Source organism: Chrysochloris asiatica, unplaced genomic scaffold, assembly GCF_000296735.1.
Source record: "Chrysochloris asiatica unplaced genomic scaffold, ChrAsi1.0 scaffold00349, whole genome shotgun sequence".
Classification (NCBI taxonomy): domain Eukaryota; kingdom Metazoa; phylum Chordata; class Mammalia; order Afrosoricida; family Chrysochloridae; genus Chrysochloris; species Chrysochloris asiatica.
Window position 1 is genome coordinate 1,714,287 of NW_006408867.1, and position 17,524 is coordinate 1,731,810.

General features: G+C 42.3%; 1 protein-coding gene across 1 annotated transcript in view; it reads right to left on the bottom strand.

Moving 5' to 3' along the window:
* Nucleotides 1-11,583: 11,583 nt before the first annotated feature.
* Nucleotides 11,584-17,524, bottom strand: part of ILDR2 (immunoglobulin-like domain containing receptor 2) — a 97,964-nt gene continuing 92,023 nt past the window's right edge. Inside the window, exons 8-10 of the mRNA XM_006875992.1 lie at nt 15,992-16,208; nt 13,807-14,485; nt 11,584-12,202 (exon numbers count right to left, since the gene is read on the bottom strand). Coding sequence (XP_006876054.1) covers nt 12,167-12,202; nt 13,807-14,485; nt 15,992-16,208 — 932 coding nt within the window. The 3' untranslated portion in view covers nt 11,584-12,166. The remainder of the gene's footprint in view (nt 12,203-13,806; nt 14,486-15,991; nt 16,209-17,524) is intronic.

The following is a 17,524-nucleotide window of genomic DNA, read 5'->3' on the forward strand; positions in this document are numbered from 1 at the left end:
AAGTGCCATCGAGTCGGGTCCAACCCATAGTACAGCGGCTGGTAGTTTCGAACCGCTGACCTTAAGGTTCGCAGCCCGATTCATAACCACTACGCTACCAGAGCTCCTTATATTAGAGCCTGCTAAAACAACAAACAAATCTGTGTTGAAAGACGTACAACCAGAGTAGTTCTTAAAAGCCAGGATGGCCAGACTTTGTCTTTAAAAATTTGGACATATTTTCAGGGAAGACCAGTCCCTGGGGAAGGATATAATACTTGGTAAAGTGGCGGGTCAATGAAAAAAGAGGAAGACCTCCAAGAAGATGGATGGACACAGTGGCAGCAGCAATGGGCTCAAGCATAGCAATGATTGAGGTTGGTACAGGATGATATATGTTTTGTTCTGTTGTACATAAAGTCTCTGTTAACGAGCATGTACTTAATGGCACCCAACAGGAGCCTCCTGGTGCCTTGGTGTAGAATCAGCACTGAACTGTGACTCCTCGGCAGTACAAACCCACTCTGTGTGGTGCTATATATACACATATATAAATGTGAGGTACATATGTATACAATACCTTCAATTCTGGAAGGTTAGTAATAGAGGCATTACCAGGATGTATGCCCTAAGACTGACTAACTTACTCATCTTCTCTGAGATATTTGATAGCTACCTCTACACCCCAAGCCATATTGTTGAGTCATCTCACACCACATTGTGAGAAATTTACAAGATGGTCCATCTTCAGGGTGCATGAGATTGCTAGACCAGACATAGTTTGTTGATTCACACCCTGGGATGTATAAGCAGGATGAATTGGGGCAGGGGAGAAAGAAATCTGTTCTAAGACTAGGAACTTTAAATAAGAATACAGTCATTAAGACCATGGATGCCATTGAGGCTAGATTGTGAAAGTGGGGGTAAGGAAATGGGAATAAAACTCTTTGCAGGCCAGCCATGCATTGTGTCTGGGTTGGGTGCCCGGTTTTGCAAAATCGAATAAAGAAAATCTCACTTTCGTTAAAATGAGTACAGATTGGATTTCCTGAGCATTTGTCGGTATTGACAACATTTTTCACAACATGATAAGCATTTGGGTAATGCTTTAAATCAATTCAACAGAAAATGTAGCTTTCACCTAAATGGTGTGATAAGTATTATTAGAATGTCTCTGGCAAGACTTCAGGAAACCCTGAAATCAGCTACTTCGTTATTCCTTGAATTAAAGGTTTATAAAAAAATAGGACTTTAACATTTACCAAGTGGGAATCTGTTGGGTACAACCATAAAAAGCTTATTTTTTTTCACAATTGTCTAATTTCAATCTGTCCTATGGGTCTAGCTCTTCCTTGCTCTTAGATGAATATTGATCCATGATTTCTATGAATATTGATCCATAATAATCCAAAGAAATGATGGATCAATATTAGCTCATTCTTAGCCAAGAATAGTCTTATTTAAGTCATCAAAATGTTCATTCTCTTATAATTATTAAACTCTGAAAAAAATGGAAAGTTAAAACTTCCTCCTTTCCCCTATTTTAGGCTTATTTCTGTCTAGACGCTGCATTGAAGGGAAAGGTGTGTGCCCTCTTGATTTTCCCACTTAGCACTCCCATTCTGTCTGCATTCACCCATTCACTCCTTTTGGCTCCTCCACAATTGGCATGTGTATGTAGAGCATTGTGGAGAGGAAGATAGTTAAGGAGCAGGAAATGTCTTTCTTGATGGCACAATGTAATTCTGGGATTCTGCCAAACACGAGTTCACAATAAAAAACTACAAAACACATAAAGCAATGAGAAATCACATATGATAGCATAATTAAACTTCAAAATTGGCCCCACAAAAACTGCAGATATAAAAATTGTTGTTGTTGAGTGCCTATACATAAATTAAGAATAGTTAATATATTTAAAGAAATAAGGATTGACTATAAGAATAAGCAAGACACTGTCAATACTTGCAAAAGAACCAAATTGAATTTATAGAAATAAAATATACATCGATTATAACTCAAAGGAAGGCTATTTGAATAATCTGAAGAAAAAAAATAAGTGAACTGGAAGAAAAACCTGAAGAAATTACCCTAATACAGCACAGATACACAAAGATATGGAAGACTAAAATCAGCTTAGGCAATATGGAAGACAGAAAGTGAAGGCCTAACATACATTTAGTTGAAATTCCCAAAGGAGAGTCTAGAGAAAAGTGGAAAGAAAATATTTGACAAGTTAATAGCTGAGCATTTTCCATAATTGATGGAAAGTTCAAATCTCAGATTCAGAAAGCTCAATAAATCCTAGTTTGGAGAAGTAAAGAGAAATTAATACCCAGTAAAATTCAAGCCTCGACTTTCCTTATTGAAAGATTCTCTGGGCAAATTATTGAATGATGCAGAAAGAATCAAAAGAAGGTGGAAGAAATACACAAAGTCATTGTACCAAAAGGAAATGGTTAATGTTCAATCATTTCAAGATGTAGCATATGATCAAGAGCCAATGATACTGAAAGAGGAAGTCCAATGTGCATTGAAGGAATTGGCAAAGAACAAGGCACCAGGAATTGATGGAATAAAAATTGAAATCTTTCAAGAGAGTGAGACAGCACAGGAGGCACTCACTCATCTCTGCCAAGAAATTTGGAAGACAACTATCTGGCTGACTGATATGAAGAGATCCGTATTTGTGCCCATTCCAGAGATGTGACCCAATAGAATGTGGAAATCATCGGACAACCTCTTTGATATCCCATGCGAGTAAAGTTTTACTAAAGGTAATACAGAAACGACTGCAAGCATACATTGACAGAGAACTTCCAGAGGTTAAAGCCAGATTCAGAAGAGGATGTGGAACAAGAGATATCATTGCTGATGTCTGATGGATCTTGGCTGAAAGCAGAGAATATCAGAAAGATGTTTACCTGTGCTTTATTGACTACACAAACGCTTTCAATTGTGTGGATCATGACAAGCTATGGACAACATTGCAAAGTATGAGTATTCTGGAACACTTAATTGTGCTCATGAGGAATCTGTACCTGGACCAAGAGGCAGTTGTTCAAACAGAACATGGGAACACTGAATGGTTTAAAATTAAGAAAGGTGTGTGACAAGGTTGTATTCTTTCACCATACTTATTCAACCTGTATGCTGAGCAAATAATCCGAGAAGCTGGGTTCTATGAAAAAAAACGTGTCATCAGGACTAGAGGAAGACTGTTTAACAAACTGTGATATGCAGATGATACAACCTTGCTTGCTGAAAGTGAAAAGGATTTAAAACATTTACTGATGAAGATCAAAGAGCACAACCTTCGGTATGGATTGCCATCTCAATGTAAAGAAAACAAAAGTCCTCACCACCCGACCAATAAACAACATTCTTATCAACAGAGAAAAGATTGAAGTGGTCAGGGACTTCATTCTTCTTGGATCAACTATCCACACTCAAGGAAGCAACAGTCAAGAGATCAAACGACATATTGCACTAGGCAAATCTGTTGCACAAGACCTTTTTAAAGTGTTGAAAAGCTAAGACAGCAGCTTGAGGACTAAGGTGCACCTGACCCAAGCCATGGTATTTTCAATAACCTCATATGCATGCAAAAGGTGGATAGTGAATAAGGAAGACCGTAGAAGAATTGATGCCTTTGAGTTATGGTGTTGGAGGAGAATACTAAATGTGCCACGGGCTGCCAAAAGAACCAACAGATCTGTGTTGGAAGAAGTGCAGCCAGAGTGCTCCTTAGAGGCCAAGATGGCCAAACTTCGTCTCTCATACTTTGGACGTATTGTCAGAAGGGACCAGTTGCTGGAGAAGGATATCATGTTTGGTAAGGTGGAGAGTCAGAGAAAAAGGGGAAGATCCCTAATGAGATGGATTGGCCAAGTGGCAGCGTCAATGGACTCAAGCGTGGCAACAGTAGTGAGGTTGGCCCAGGATCAGGCAGTATTTCGTTCTGCTGTGCATAAAGTCGCTATGAGTCAGTACTGGCTCAATGGCACCTAACAACAACAACAACAATTTAATATGTTGGACTGCAAAGTTGGTTTGAACCGCAAGATGGGTGGTTCAAGCTCATCAGCAACTCCTTGGAAATCCTATATGGGTCAGAACTGACTTGATGGCACTTAACAACAACAACAATTGTTTAAAGGAGTCCTGGTGTGACACTGTAGGATAAGTACAGCTGCTAGTCACAAGGTCAATGGTTTCAATCCAGCAGCTGCTCCCCAGTAGCCCTATACAGGGTTGGTATGAGTTGGAACCAACTCAATGGCATTAACAACAACAACTATATCAAAATCCGTATTACATTAAAAAAATGTCTTCCCATCACATTCAAAATATTTCCATTACTAAAAGCACATGGTTTCAACAAAACATTCAAAATAGAAAACAATTTAGTCTGGAAAGGGTTAAGTTAAATCTACTTGGTAATATCTTTATATTAACCACTAAAAGAAAACCATGTATTTCCAATATGGCCTTACTGATAGAAATGGTGCTAGAGATCGCATGATAGAATTTTCTAAGACCAACAACTTATTTATTGCAAATACCTTTTTTCAAACAACATAAATGGTGACAACAGCACCTAACAACACTGAAAGAAAGAAATTCAGCTTTTCCTTTAAACCAGAACCCTTAAATCTTTAAGTCCCCTGAGAGGACCTGGACATTAAGGGAAGATAAATGATTTCCTGGTACTTCTCACATATTTTGGTCACAAAGGTTTTAAGGTGCTTTTTCTCACTATGTTATTATTGTTAAGTTCTTGCCAGTCGGTTCGGACTCATAACGGTTTCCAAGGAGCAGCCGGTGTGTTTCAACGGCCAAGTTTGTGGTTTTCAGTCCAGTGCTATCTTACAGTGCCACACCAGGAGTTCTAACTATGGTGCTGTGGAATATCTCAACATTTTCTGGAACTTAAAATACCCATAGCTTTCTTTTTGTTTCTCCAGTAGTAATTTTTAACAGGCAAATTTGTGTTGTGTCCTTTTTGAAAATGAGCTAGGTACTAACACATAATCTAACTTTTTTTTTTTTTTTTTAACTTGTCTCCTCGAAATGTGGTGAGCAGTGAGAATGGCAACAGAATTAATTTAGGCTGTGGCTTATTAAAATCTGTAAAAACATAACATTATCTGTCACTGCCTTCCTCCCATATAATTTGACAGCATTTTATTTCTCTATCAGCGTACTTAAAACAATTCAAGCAGTCTGCATATTGTATGAGTCTTTTTCTTGTTGAGGTAATTTAGTGTCAGGTCATAATTAACCATAGTTACATTGAGTATGAGTTCTTGATAACCAACATAGATGAAAATGCTTTATTTAAAGAGTTTAAAATATTACAGCCAAAGTTACTTTGTACATCTGATACACACACAAGAAAGGTCGACATGATACAAATCTTTCAGCTTTGATGTCACAGACAAGGCACAGAAACAACTGGGCAGATGACTCTCCTGAAGCAGATATATGACCCCTCTCTTTGTCTTATTGTTTCTTCTACTCTTTTGTTCTGTAATCCCATAAGGAAAATTCTTAAGGTGTAATGTCTAAAACTTCTATTAGTGTCTAAAACTGGCTTTTCTGAAAGACAAAGTAATAGAAAAGTTATTTTTGTCCATTTTAGCATTCTCAGAAGACATAGGTAAGACCACATTTACCTTGTGTCCAGACCCACCAAAAATGTGGTAGCAAAATTTTTGGCTTTACTTTGAATTCTTCTTTTTCACCTTCTTTGTCTCTGCCTGGAATTGGTCTCTTCTGGTTCTACCCAGTATCCCAAAATGTAGTAAAGATGCCATATATTTCACTTCTAAATAGCTCCCTACTCCTTTTCCCAATTAAAAAAAATTAAACCCAGATGGATTTATAATTTGAGACATTTTTGTTCAAAAAGGTTTCCAAAATCTGAAGCATTTTTCCCCCAAAGCCTTTCCCCTGTCACATTTTTATGCCTTAGAGTCAATTCCAACTCAATGTTTTATGCCTTAGAGTCAATTCCAACTCAATGTAACTCAATAGGACAGAATAGAAATGTTCCAGAACGTCCAAGGCTACAATCTTTACAGAAACCGATTGCCTCGTCTTTCTCCTTCACAAACAGCTAATGAAAAGTAAACCCTCCTTGAGCAAAGCTGACTACCCCTTCACATTTGAGGAATGGTGTTTGGTTGGATGAAGCAGCAGCAGCATCTGTCTCATAGCTTCATAATGCTGATGAGGTATGAGTGAGTATCAACCCAAGACTATTTTCACCAGCTGTTTAGCTCTGAAGAGAATTAGCCAGATGCCAATCCCACCATTATCAGAGTAATTGGAAAGAAACCTAAACAGACACTAAGAAGGTTTGGCTCTGTAAGTCATTTGGCTATATCTGCTCCTCACCATCTATCTTGTTATCTGACATTTCACATTTACAACAACAGTAAAAACTCTTTTGCGCATTAATGATGTATGTCTGACAGTATCAAAGAGGCAAGATGTTAAGGGAGAATAGTGCTGACTGTGATAGTTATGTGTCAACTTGGCTGGGCCATAATGATTCTTGTTTGTTTGGCAGTAATGTAATGATGTAGTCATCTTCCATTTTGTGATCTAATGTGGACATCTCCATTTCCACATAACACCAATTTTTGCATAGCTACCTGGTCTTCGGAGCCTAACCATTTAAATCAATAAGTGAGGAGTAGGTGTATAGGCAAATCACTTAGCCTTTTCAACGTCAGTTTTACATTCTGTACAACAGGGCTACAAAATCCATCCTACCTATATTACAGGGGATGCTATGAGGCTAAGATGAGATAATGAGAAAGAGATTTGTAAACAGTAATACACCATAAAAATAATACAAATATCAGTATTATTAACTTTATCATTCTCAGGCAGTGCTCAAATTCAGGCTGATGTTTAAAGTAGTTCAATGTTATCCTTGATCAGCTTCCCAAGTGACTAGGAGGTAGGACCCTGGAAGGGAAAAACAAAAAAACAAAAAAACGAGGCACTTTTTTCTTCTAGGATTTTAGTACTTGGTGACTTTGGATTTTGATATTGTATAAACCAATTTCAAACTTCTGCAAGATCCTAGGAGCATTCAAATCTGATTTTGGAGAATAAGTACAGATCTTGTTATTTTATTATTTATTTTTGCCTGTCCCACTTTGGGTCTTAAGGTGGAAGTGTCTGGGGGCTGACTAGCTTGGCTGATAATTTGAATGCTTTTTAAAAAAATCACTTATTTTTGACATTTCCCTAATGGCTCTTTTCTTTCTAGTCATGATCTAACTTTTGCTCAGAATGGTATCAAGGGGAATGAGAAAATTACCTATAATTCTTATTTTCTAATCTGATTGTCACAAAAGATCACTAATGTGGGAATGGAATCATCTAGAGCAAGCTCCTGAGAGTGCTCCTCTTTTTTCTGTCTTACATAATTCTCCTACCACTGGACCCCAGTGAGCTGGTCACCAGAGTCACAGCCAGACTGCTGGGTGACTCACCACTGCCAGCCTCAAGGGACTGAGGTGGGCCTTACCAGGCAGGATATTTGAAGGAAAGCATCCTAAAGCCCAGGGATACCTCAGCACCCACGGCTTAGAATATACTAGAAATACAATTAATGCAAAGAAGCTGTGGTAGTGTAATGGTTACGAGTTAGGCTGCTAACCTCATAGTCAGCAGTTCGAAACTACCAGTTGTTCTGCGAGAGAAAGATGAGGCTTTCTGCTCCCATAAAGATACACAGCCTCAGGAACCCTATGTAGGGTCGCTATGAGTCGGAACCAATTCCATGGCACACCACCACCATAATTAATGCAGCATTTCCCAACTGTTCTTTGTCATGGCACTTTCTTGAAATGTTCTGCCCTCAAACCCAACCTCCAAGGCAACAATCAGCAATTTTAGGAAACAACTGATCCAACTGAAAAGATCTACAGGTCTAAAGACCTAATAAGTGTGACTTCATTAATGGCAGTGATAGTTTTCTATCTATTGAAAACAATGGAGCTACAATAATATCGGTTACATTCGCCTCTCTTTAAGGCTCCCCAAGGTCTAGTAGATTACCTATATGAAGCTGCTGTAGACCAGAAATATTTACAGCTGTGGCTAGGTGTGCTCAGCACAGGGCGGGGGCTCAGGTTTGAGCGGCACAGCTTTCCCATTCCCAGTGTGCAGTCCTGCATTGGGTACACAGGGAGGCTTATGAGAAGGGAGATAAGAGAGAGACGGCCCATCTCCACAATCATCTTATCACTGCCCTGTGTCAGCAAGATGGCCATCAACACTCAAAGTTGCAGAACTGAGTCTGCAAAGAGGCAGATGCAGAGCTCTTTGGTGAGTGAGTGTGCTTGAGTGGAGCAGCCAACACATACCACTGGGTCTATGGACAAAGTACCTAGCTTGCAAGTGAATCTGCCTTAAAGCAGTAACTCATCTACCAGGGGACACCTCCTGCCACCCACGTCCAGACTCCCTCCTCCAGCACACCTCTGACTCAGCTTTGACTCACAGGCAAAACCAGCAGCCCAGACATCATCTCTCGGGTGGCCCTCTGTCTCTCACCCCTCCACATCCTAATTCACCTCTTTGAAGTTTCAATTTTCTAATACTGGCTTTTCAGATCACTGAGCATATTTCTCAATGTGATGGATGGACACAGATACACACATACAACTTAGCTATCAAAATACTCCCATTTAAGAGGGTCTGTGTGCTGATGACAGAGGGGCAGGCTTGCGGGGTATACCCTTTGGTTGTTTGGTGATGCATGGAGGGCATTGTAACCATGGCAATGAAATGATATGCAATAGGATGAATATAAAGCTAATATTCTCCCATGTAAACTAAACTATCATATAATTCACAATAAAACATTTTTAAAAATACTCCCATTTAAATTTTAAAATATTTCAGTCCCTGGGTTTTGTGTAACTTATCTGTATCAGTGTCATACTATGTGTATTGTTGTTAAGTGCCATCGAGTTGTTTTCAGCTCATAGTGACCCTATATAGGAACTTGAACCCTAGTGAGCTTAAACCACCAACCTTGCAGTTCAAACCAACTTTGCAGTCCACGCATTAGCCCACAGCACCACATCAGGACTTCTATGTATAATATCTCCTAATTCTGTGTTGTTAAGTACCATGGAGTCAGTTCTGACTCATAGTGACCCTATATAGGGTTTCTGAGGAGCAGCTGGCAGGTTTGAACTGCCAACTTTGTGGTTAAGCAGTCTAGTATTTATCCAACAGTGCCAAACTAGGACTCCTTGGGCATATCTTACTTTCCCTATTAAATTTCAGGATGCCAGTTGACAGTGACTATGTCTTAGACAAGACTGATTTTGAACCCCAATAAAACCTAGGAATGAGTTAACATGACTAAGCGCTTCCTATGCAGGAAACACTATTTAGGGAGGAAAAAACCCTACTGTAAAGACAGTAGGGTTATTAATGATGGCCAGCTTTGTCTTTACTTTTCTATCCAGTCTCATCTCCTGTTCATCTACTGGGAAATGACTGTATTCTCTCTCAGTGGAAACCTGGAAGGCTGAGTGATTTATGCAGCTGGTCCTGACTCCCAGGTTATTCTAGAAATCTGATAGCATCTTTGTATTTTTTATTGTCTGTCTATAGTTTTGTTGTCTCTGGAACTGCCACTTTCTAACAATAATCTCTTTTACCCATGGTTTCCCTCAACCTTCACCTCAAATCATACATGCCCCCTGAAAATAAAAGCAGTATTTTTTGGTCTCTGCAGCTAGTGCTACGGGCTCTTTGGTGGTGAGAAGCCTGACACAGTGCTTAATTTAAAGAGAAAACAGCTACTGCAGCCATCCAACAACATTCTTCAAAAGTGTCTGAGAAGCAGAAATCTGAAGCTGGTGACTAAGAATTGGTGTTTTATTGTCTTTTCCATCTAAAATGGGGTCCACACAGACCAGACCTAGGTTTTTGGAGGCCAAAGAGACCAGCAACTCAGCACCAGGGTTATGGCTTGTGTCTTCCAGCCCTTAAGAATGCCACCACTGGACTTAACTGTCCTCCTAGTTCCTCAGGTCAAAGCCACTGCCAATTATTTTGATAGGCTGCTCTCCCAGCAATGATACCAACTCATCCCTTCTGATCCTCACCCAGCCGCTTCTTTATTTCACTGCACATGTAGGACTTTTTTTGAAATGCCATGAAATACTATGGATATTAATGGAATGGTACTCTGAGAATCGGGCCTAAGTCCAGTCAAGTGTTTCTGGAGAAGACCATGTAAATGCTGAAGAAGTGACCTGTTCCAGTGCTTGTCCATGGAATGACAGATAGGGAATGGACCACTACTGGGAGGACAGGATAGCATGATCAGACATCATTGTCTTCCAGTGATTTAACCCAATCATGTGTCCATCGTAATGATAGTACAGTTGGAAAGCTTTAACAAAAGTCTGTCAATGAAAGTGGAATCTATGAAATATTCCAGGACTGGATGGATCAAGGACTCAGGAATGAACACTGATTCAAGAAGGGAATACCAATTTTGTTCTACCAAGGAAAGGAACATGAGTGTTCATTTCCTCATGCCTTGAATAGGAATCAACAAAGTGAGCTGAGCTCAGGCAGTTCTGTCTTTGTTGCGCTCACTGAAATCAGCTGAGAGTTAATATGCTATCAGATTGAAAAATGGTCACTGGGATTGTTTTCTTTCACTATGCAGCAGGATGGGCCAGGCTTGTTCACTTGGTGGTGACTGTGCTGCTCCCAACAGCAGCAAGAGAGGACAAGCCCCAATACGCAAGAACTTTTCAAGTCTCTGCTTATGCCTTGTTTGTTATTGTTCCTTTGACTAAATCAAGTCACAGGGCCAACCCCAGCTTCAAAGAGTAGTGAAACAGACTCATACCTCTTGATAAGATGTTCTTAAGAGTTTGTGGTCATTTTTTGCAATCAATACAAATTACAAAGTCCAGAGATATCTAGCTTTGGAATTTAGGCAGAATCTGTAATTTAGGCAAGGAGAGGGATGGAGAGTGTGCCTTCCTGAGAAAGCAGTATCTTTTATGTCCCAAAAGTATTTAGAATGACAACCTGGTCAGGCCATGAGATGCAAGTTCCACATCCTTGGTGTCCTGAAGTGGCAGAATTGGAATGAAAGAAACAACTCACGGTTAAGTGAAGCACAAAACAGAGAAGACTAGTTGTGTCTGTGAGAAAAATGGCCCACATTCAAAATATGATGAGATCATATGTTATTTTCCTCTTAAATTCTTTCTCATTCTTGCATTTGCTGCTTTCTTCTCTTCTTCTCTCCCCTTTCATATGCGTATTTTAAGAATTTATCAAAAGGCACCTGATGACATCCTAATCAGTGAGGAGGGAGAGTGGCACCAACCATGGAGAGTCCAGGAAAGGGGACACAAAAGAGGAGAGCCCTTAATAGCCAAGACTCAGATGTTGATGAGTACAATAGAAAGAAAAAAAGCAGCTAGGTTCTCAGAATGGAAAAATAAATACCACTTCGATGGCTTTTCAAAAAGGTATACTCTCTTTCGTTTTGGCTCAGTCACTCAAGAATTGTCATTCAGAACAGAAAATCAGAGTCATTTTTGTGATTGTCCAGCAGGTCACTGTCACTGAGTTCAACAAAGGCCTTCTGATTTTAGTGTAACAAGGTTTACTGACTGGGAAGTGATGGGGATAAAAGGCATATTTTGCCTTGAAGCTATCTTCTGTTATCAGCAGAGGGTCTTCTTCTAATAGTAGCAATAAATTCTTCTGTCTCTAAGCACAGCATAGGAGGTATGCCAAAGCATACTGTAAGCATATGCAGTTAGCGATCCAGAGCGAACTCCCTTTTGGAACAGAAAATGGAGTTTTAGTTCAGCTAAGGACAAAGATTGGGCAGGATAAGCTCTGTGAGTGAGAAACTCTGTATGTGGGCATATTCTCACACTTAAGTTGTTTTCTTGATAAAGTTCCCAAACTAGTTTGATGGACACTGAGGTTTGGAATCAGCCTCCCTTAAAGGCTGCCTCCCATCCCTTGCCGAAGCAGATGATCAGCAAATCTTCCAATGGTGGCCAGAGGCGGTCCTGGGCCTGCTGGCTCTTGGATTTGTGTCTTGTCCCTGTAGTCTCCTTCTGATTTCTAGTCATCCAGAGATTTGTCTTGAAAACAAACATCAGACCACAAGGGACATCCTGGTTGGAAAGTCACTCTGAGGAAGAGCAGAAAGAGCCCAACATTAAACCACAGACTGGTTAAAGAAAGCAACCTACACAACAGATGGGCCATTGTTCATAGCCTAGCACACTGCAACTCTTATGGAATTTCATTAGGCTTTTAATTACTGGTAAATAAGCCTCAATTGGTGCCAACATAAATGTGATAGAACTTAGTTCCATGGCCATAGAACAAAAACCACCTACTTAGGGATAACTCTTATTATTGTTAAGTGTCATCAAGTTGGTTCGGACTCATAGTGACCCTGTATAGGGTTTCCAAGGAGCGGCTGATGGGTCTGAACCACTGGCCTTGTGGTTAGCAGTCCAGTGTTTATTCCACAGTGCCACACCAGAATTCCTAGGGGTAACTACAACACTGCCATTCCACAGGCAACAAGTATGGATGATACCACAACTCTCTTCTCACTCAAATTGCTTGTAAGTTCCTTCCCTCCTCACAGTACCTCAGTCATTACATTTCATTATAGAAATCACAACAAACCACCCTTAATTGCTTTGGAGAGGTTAATATTAATGGGAAACCTTTATTCTGTTCAGGTTTCTTCCATATTACACTGAGGAAAATATCTAGTTTGGAATCATGGAAGAGGAAAAACAAGCGAGAGAGACTGCGTCATTGAGGAGGAGGCAGAGTACTATTGGAGCGTAGCTTCCCAAAGCACTGGCTTCAGAATCGCTCTGGCAACCTGCATTGCACATCTGTGACTGTCCCCCAACATTTCTTTGAGGTCCAGAGTTCACCTTTGGGGATAAAGGGATGGAATGGACTGCTCTTGGCATTTGAAGAGAAAGCAACAAAGTTTATATAAGGCAGTTTACAAAAGCGACAATTAAGTAGGGATCAAGAGATTTCCTTCACATATACAGGATACAGTACATAGTTTACACTCAATACAAGTGTTAGAGGAGGAAAGACGTTAGTCCCTCATAAGCAGCAGTGGTTCTTAACTTCTGAGTTGTGGACCCTTTATGGTAAGTAACAAACTCTCATCCCAGTAGGGAATGCCCATATGCATAGGCTATTTTACAAAGACCTCATTTGTTGTGTGCTGTGGAGTCAATTCTGACACACAGAGACACTAGACAGAGTTTCTGAGAGTAGCTGGTGGCTGTTGAACTGCCGACCTTGTGTTATCATTCCTACAACGCCATACTAGGGCTCAGATGGGTCCAGTTTATACAAAGGCCTTTGGTGGTGGTGGTGGTGCCAGGAATAATAACTGCTTTTGAAAGCCGGTCTTTGGTTATCTAATGGTCTCCGTGTAACCATCCACACACCTCCGTCCATCTACCTTCTGCCCCTTCTTCAACTCTGCAGCGTCCCAGGCTTACTTACTTCACCTAGGCCCTGATAAAGTGAGGATGAAAACAAAACAGTGTAATCTCCACAGATTCTCCCAAAGCACGATGCCCAGTCCCTGGCATCGGCATCTCAAGGCCCCCTCTATTCTGCTCTCCATCCTCACCGTCTCCCCAGCCCCCTGCCCAGCTAGGGCCCCTAGATCCTGGGCAGCGACCCTGCCTGGTGCTTCCCCTCTCAGCCCACTTGGAGGAGGAGCGCCAGACACGGCCTCACAGTTTTCTTGGCGGGCTCCTTTTTCCTCCTCTTCTCGGAGTTGCTGTGGTAGGGCAGGTCCCGGCTCCGGTAGGACGGGCCCCGGCTCAGCTCAAGCTCGCTGTAAGGTGGCAGCGTGTCGTCGGCCGTGTCGTCCTCATCATCGCCTTGCGGTGCGCCCCCCGCCTTGTAGGTGGTCGGCGGCGACCAGGCGTAGTAGGAGGCGCTGCGCTGGCTGAGCTGTGCGCTCAGCTTGGACGGCGTCTCCAGACTGCCCCCGCGGCTGGGGCCCTCGGGGCGCGGCTTGCGCTCCAGCACGCTGCTCAGGTACGAGTGGTCGTACTTGGGCGCCACGCTCGGCGTGCGGCTCACCAGGCGCGGCAGGTGCGAGTCCTCGGCCGGCCGCCGGCGCGGGGGACTGTAGGACCAGCCGCGCTCTGCGTCGGTCAGGGGCTCGCGGCTGCGACTCTTTTTGCCGTAGTACTCCTCCAGGGAGCCATCCTGGTAGAAGCCCCCGTGAGCCCGGGACTCAGAGCGGTCGAAGCGGCTGCCGCCCCGGGCCTCATGGCTGTTGCCATCAGGCCTGCGGGGCCTCTGGCCATAGGAGTCGGCGAAGGCGGCCAGCTCGTCCATGGACACGGCCGGCACTCCTGTGGCAAAGTTCTTCCGGGACAACATCTCCGATTTGGAGCGCTGCTGGCTGCAGGCACAAGAGTCATCGGTCAGTCAACCAGTTAATAGTTTGTATATGGAACATCTGCCATGTGAACAGCAGGGAGTTTGAAGCTGGGGTGTCAGAGGACCCAGGGTTGGGTCGGGGCCTTAGCCCAGCTCCTCTCTGCAAGAATAAGCTTGGGCAAGTCACCTCCTCACGGACCCCATAATCTGTCAAGTGAAGGCAACTATATCTCAGGAGTTCATGCTAAGGAACAAAATTGGCTAAGGATCAAAATTAGATTAAAATGTTATCTAAAGTGTGCTGAATGAAGCATGCATTCTGATCACTGTTATGGGAACTCCGGTTGACAGCCATAAATCTAACTTCACTCATCCTCAAAGTCAGGATAGGTAGTGGGGTTTGCAATATAACTATGACCCAATGAGCTTCAGTTATATTCGGTGACACACAAAGGACTTTTCTTCCCCCAAAGCAAGGGCCAACTTACCTCTAAGGGCAGCAGGCCAGAGGACCCCCTGCAATTGTAAATTCAAGAGAAAGGCGATGTCTACTGCTTTTGCAGAGACCTAGTGTGGCACTGCAGGCTAATGTGCTAGACCAAAGAGTCAGTTTGAACAGCAAGGTTGGAGGTTCAAACCTACCAGAAATTCCTTGGAAACCAATACATGGTCGCTGTGGGTCAGAACTGATTTGACTGCACTTACCACAAAACAACAACTGCTTTTGCAAGGTATAGGACAGGTGAGTGGGAAAAGTGCTCTTCAGTGGGGATGTGGTAACACATATCTTGGCCTCCTGCATTTGTTAGTTGTGTAACCCTGGTTACGGTTGGTCCTTAGTATCTGTAAGTTTCAGTTTCCCCAATTTAAAATGGGGGTGTTAATAGTGTCTTGTAGTAACCACTTGCGTATCAGAAGAGGCTTGCATGTTGTAAGATGCTGAACAGGACTTACAAACTGGGACATTAGTCCTGGTGACCTATTTCTGAAAATCAGCCAATAAAAGCTTTATGGACCACAGTGGTCTGCTCCTGTTATATATGGGGGTCACCATGAATCAGGGTCACCGTTATGGCAGCTAACAACAACAGTAGTGGCTACCTTTTAGAGTTGCTATAAGAATTAAATTCTACAGCATAAAGTGTCTGGCATTTGACCTGTCGCATGATAAAGGATCAAAAACCATGGCGATGATGAGTGGCATTTTTATATAGGAAGGGCAGGAAAATGTTAGCAAGGTTTCTTGAGGGGTCTAGAACACTTATTCCAAAGGGTCTTGGCTGATTACTTTTACATGCAATGTCACAAGTGTACGCTTGCTTAGTAAATGTGAGAAGCCCATAGAGAGATGTGGCAAGATAACCTAGGATGGAGGAGATGCTATCAGATGCTATCAGTTAGTTATATCAGATGACAGCTGGCTGAACCCTGGGGAAGCAGCCTCAGATATGGCCTGCCTTCCAGATCCTGTCCCATCACTTCCCCATCACACTCAGCACCAGAGCTACCCCTCCATAGTCATCATCACCTGTGCCTGAAGCTTTCCCGATCTTCTTTGTTATACTCCATGGCTGAGGGCCCTCGGCTTGTGCCACTGTTGCCTCCCATGATACCTGACCAGTAGTCAGGATTGCTTTCCAAGTCTCCAGATATAGGGAGCTGCTTGTTTCGCATCTGATGGTAAGACTGGCGGAAATTGCTGTCGTCCTCATGCAGAGAGCTGAGTTCTGAGATGGTGTTGTTATCTGTAGGGACAAAATCTGGCATGACACAGCTATGTACGTTTTAGAAGGAGATGAACTCTGTTAAAGAATGAGACAAGAGACTTTAGGACTCTCCTTTCTGAGGGCCTCCATCCTGTCCAGGGTGAGGTGTGTACCTAACTAGTGCTGTTTGCGTTCTTAGTTTGGCAGGCCCCCATGCCTGAAGAAAGGGAGGCTTCCTACGTGCTGTAGCCTTGAATGGGCAGAGAATTATTATTGTTCCACCTAAGGCAGGCTTCCCAGAACTCAGGCTTTCATCATCATCCTTGTCCAAATGTTTTTCTTCTTTCTGTATAATGAGCCATGCTTGATACCAGGAATTGAGCCAAAGGGAAGAAACAAGAGAAGACACAGATCACAGCATCTTCCCCACTGCCCACCCAGTCCCAAGATGGGGCCTTCATAGTTAGTGGTGTCCCATGCTTTAGAGGTGCCCCATTCTGGGATCCTTCTGCTGTGCCCCTCTTCACAAAGCAAGGAGTCCACAGGGCCAAAGGGTGTGCTCACCTGGTGCATGTGCTCTCTAGTCTTTTAGACCATGCTTACCCAGAAACCTGGAATATTTACCCAAATGGCATCACTTCCAGGGTCTGTGTAGTCTTTTTTCCCTTTCCAAACAGTGCCCGAGGTATAAGTGGTCATGGGGCTTATAGCTGCTTTGGGGTAGGGGAAGGAAAAGAAGATGGGCTGCACCTATGTACTATGGGTTTCTACTTGTACTCTTGCACCAACCCAAAAATGTCAGAAGTAGACCTGGTGACAGCTGTCTCACTTCCTAAGGTGGCCTAAGTAGCTTTAGGCAAAGCACTTGTGAACAAGAACTGGAATAAAAATCTGGAAAGAAAAAAAAAAAGCTACTTTTTTGTAGAACTTTGAAATGGATCAATTGAATTTTACTTGGAAAACAAATGTAGTATATCTATTTGCAGTGTAACTGAATCCATTTGTTTTCTAAAATTCTTTTGTTGGATCTTAAAAATATTATTAGAAGCAATATTTATGAGACTTAGGTTTGGCTGTTGGATGAAAGGTAAGCAATAATAAAATGTGGGAAGCATAGATGTATGTCTCAGGTTCCCTATTTTTCTCCTCCCTATGACTACCAATCCTTGGAACAGCAGATTTTTGCTGGTTCCTGCCCACAAAAGGAAGGTATAAACACAGCGTCCTAGTCCTGTTTCACCAGGGCACAAGGTTTACCATGAATGTCATTCAGTTTCATAATTACTAAATGATTGGCACTGACTACTCAAAGTCAGTTGGTTTTTGACTACCTGACACATTAAAAAATATATTTT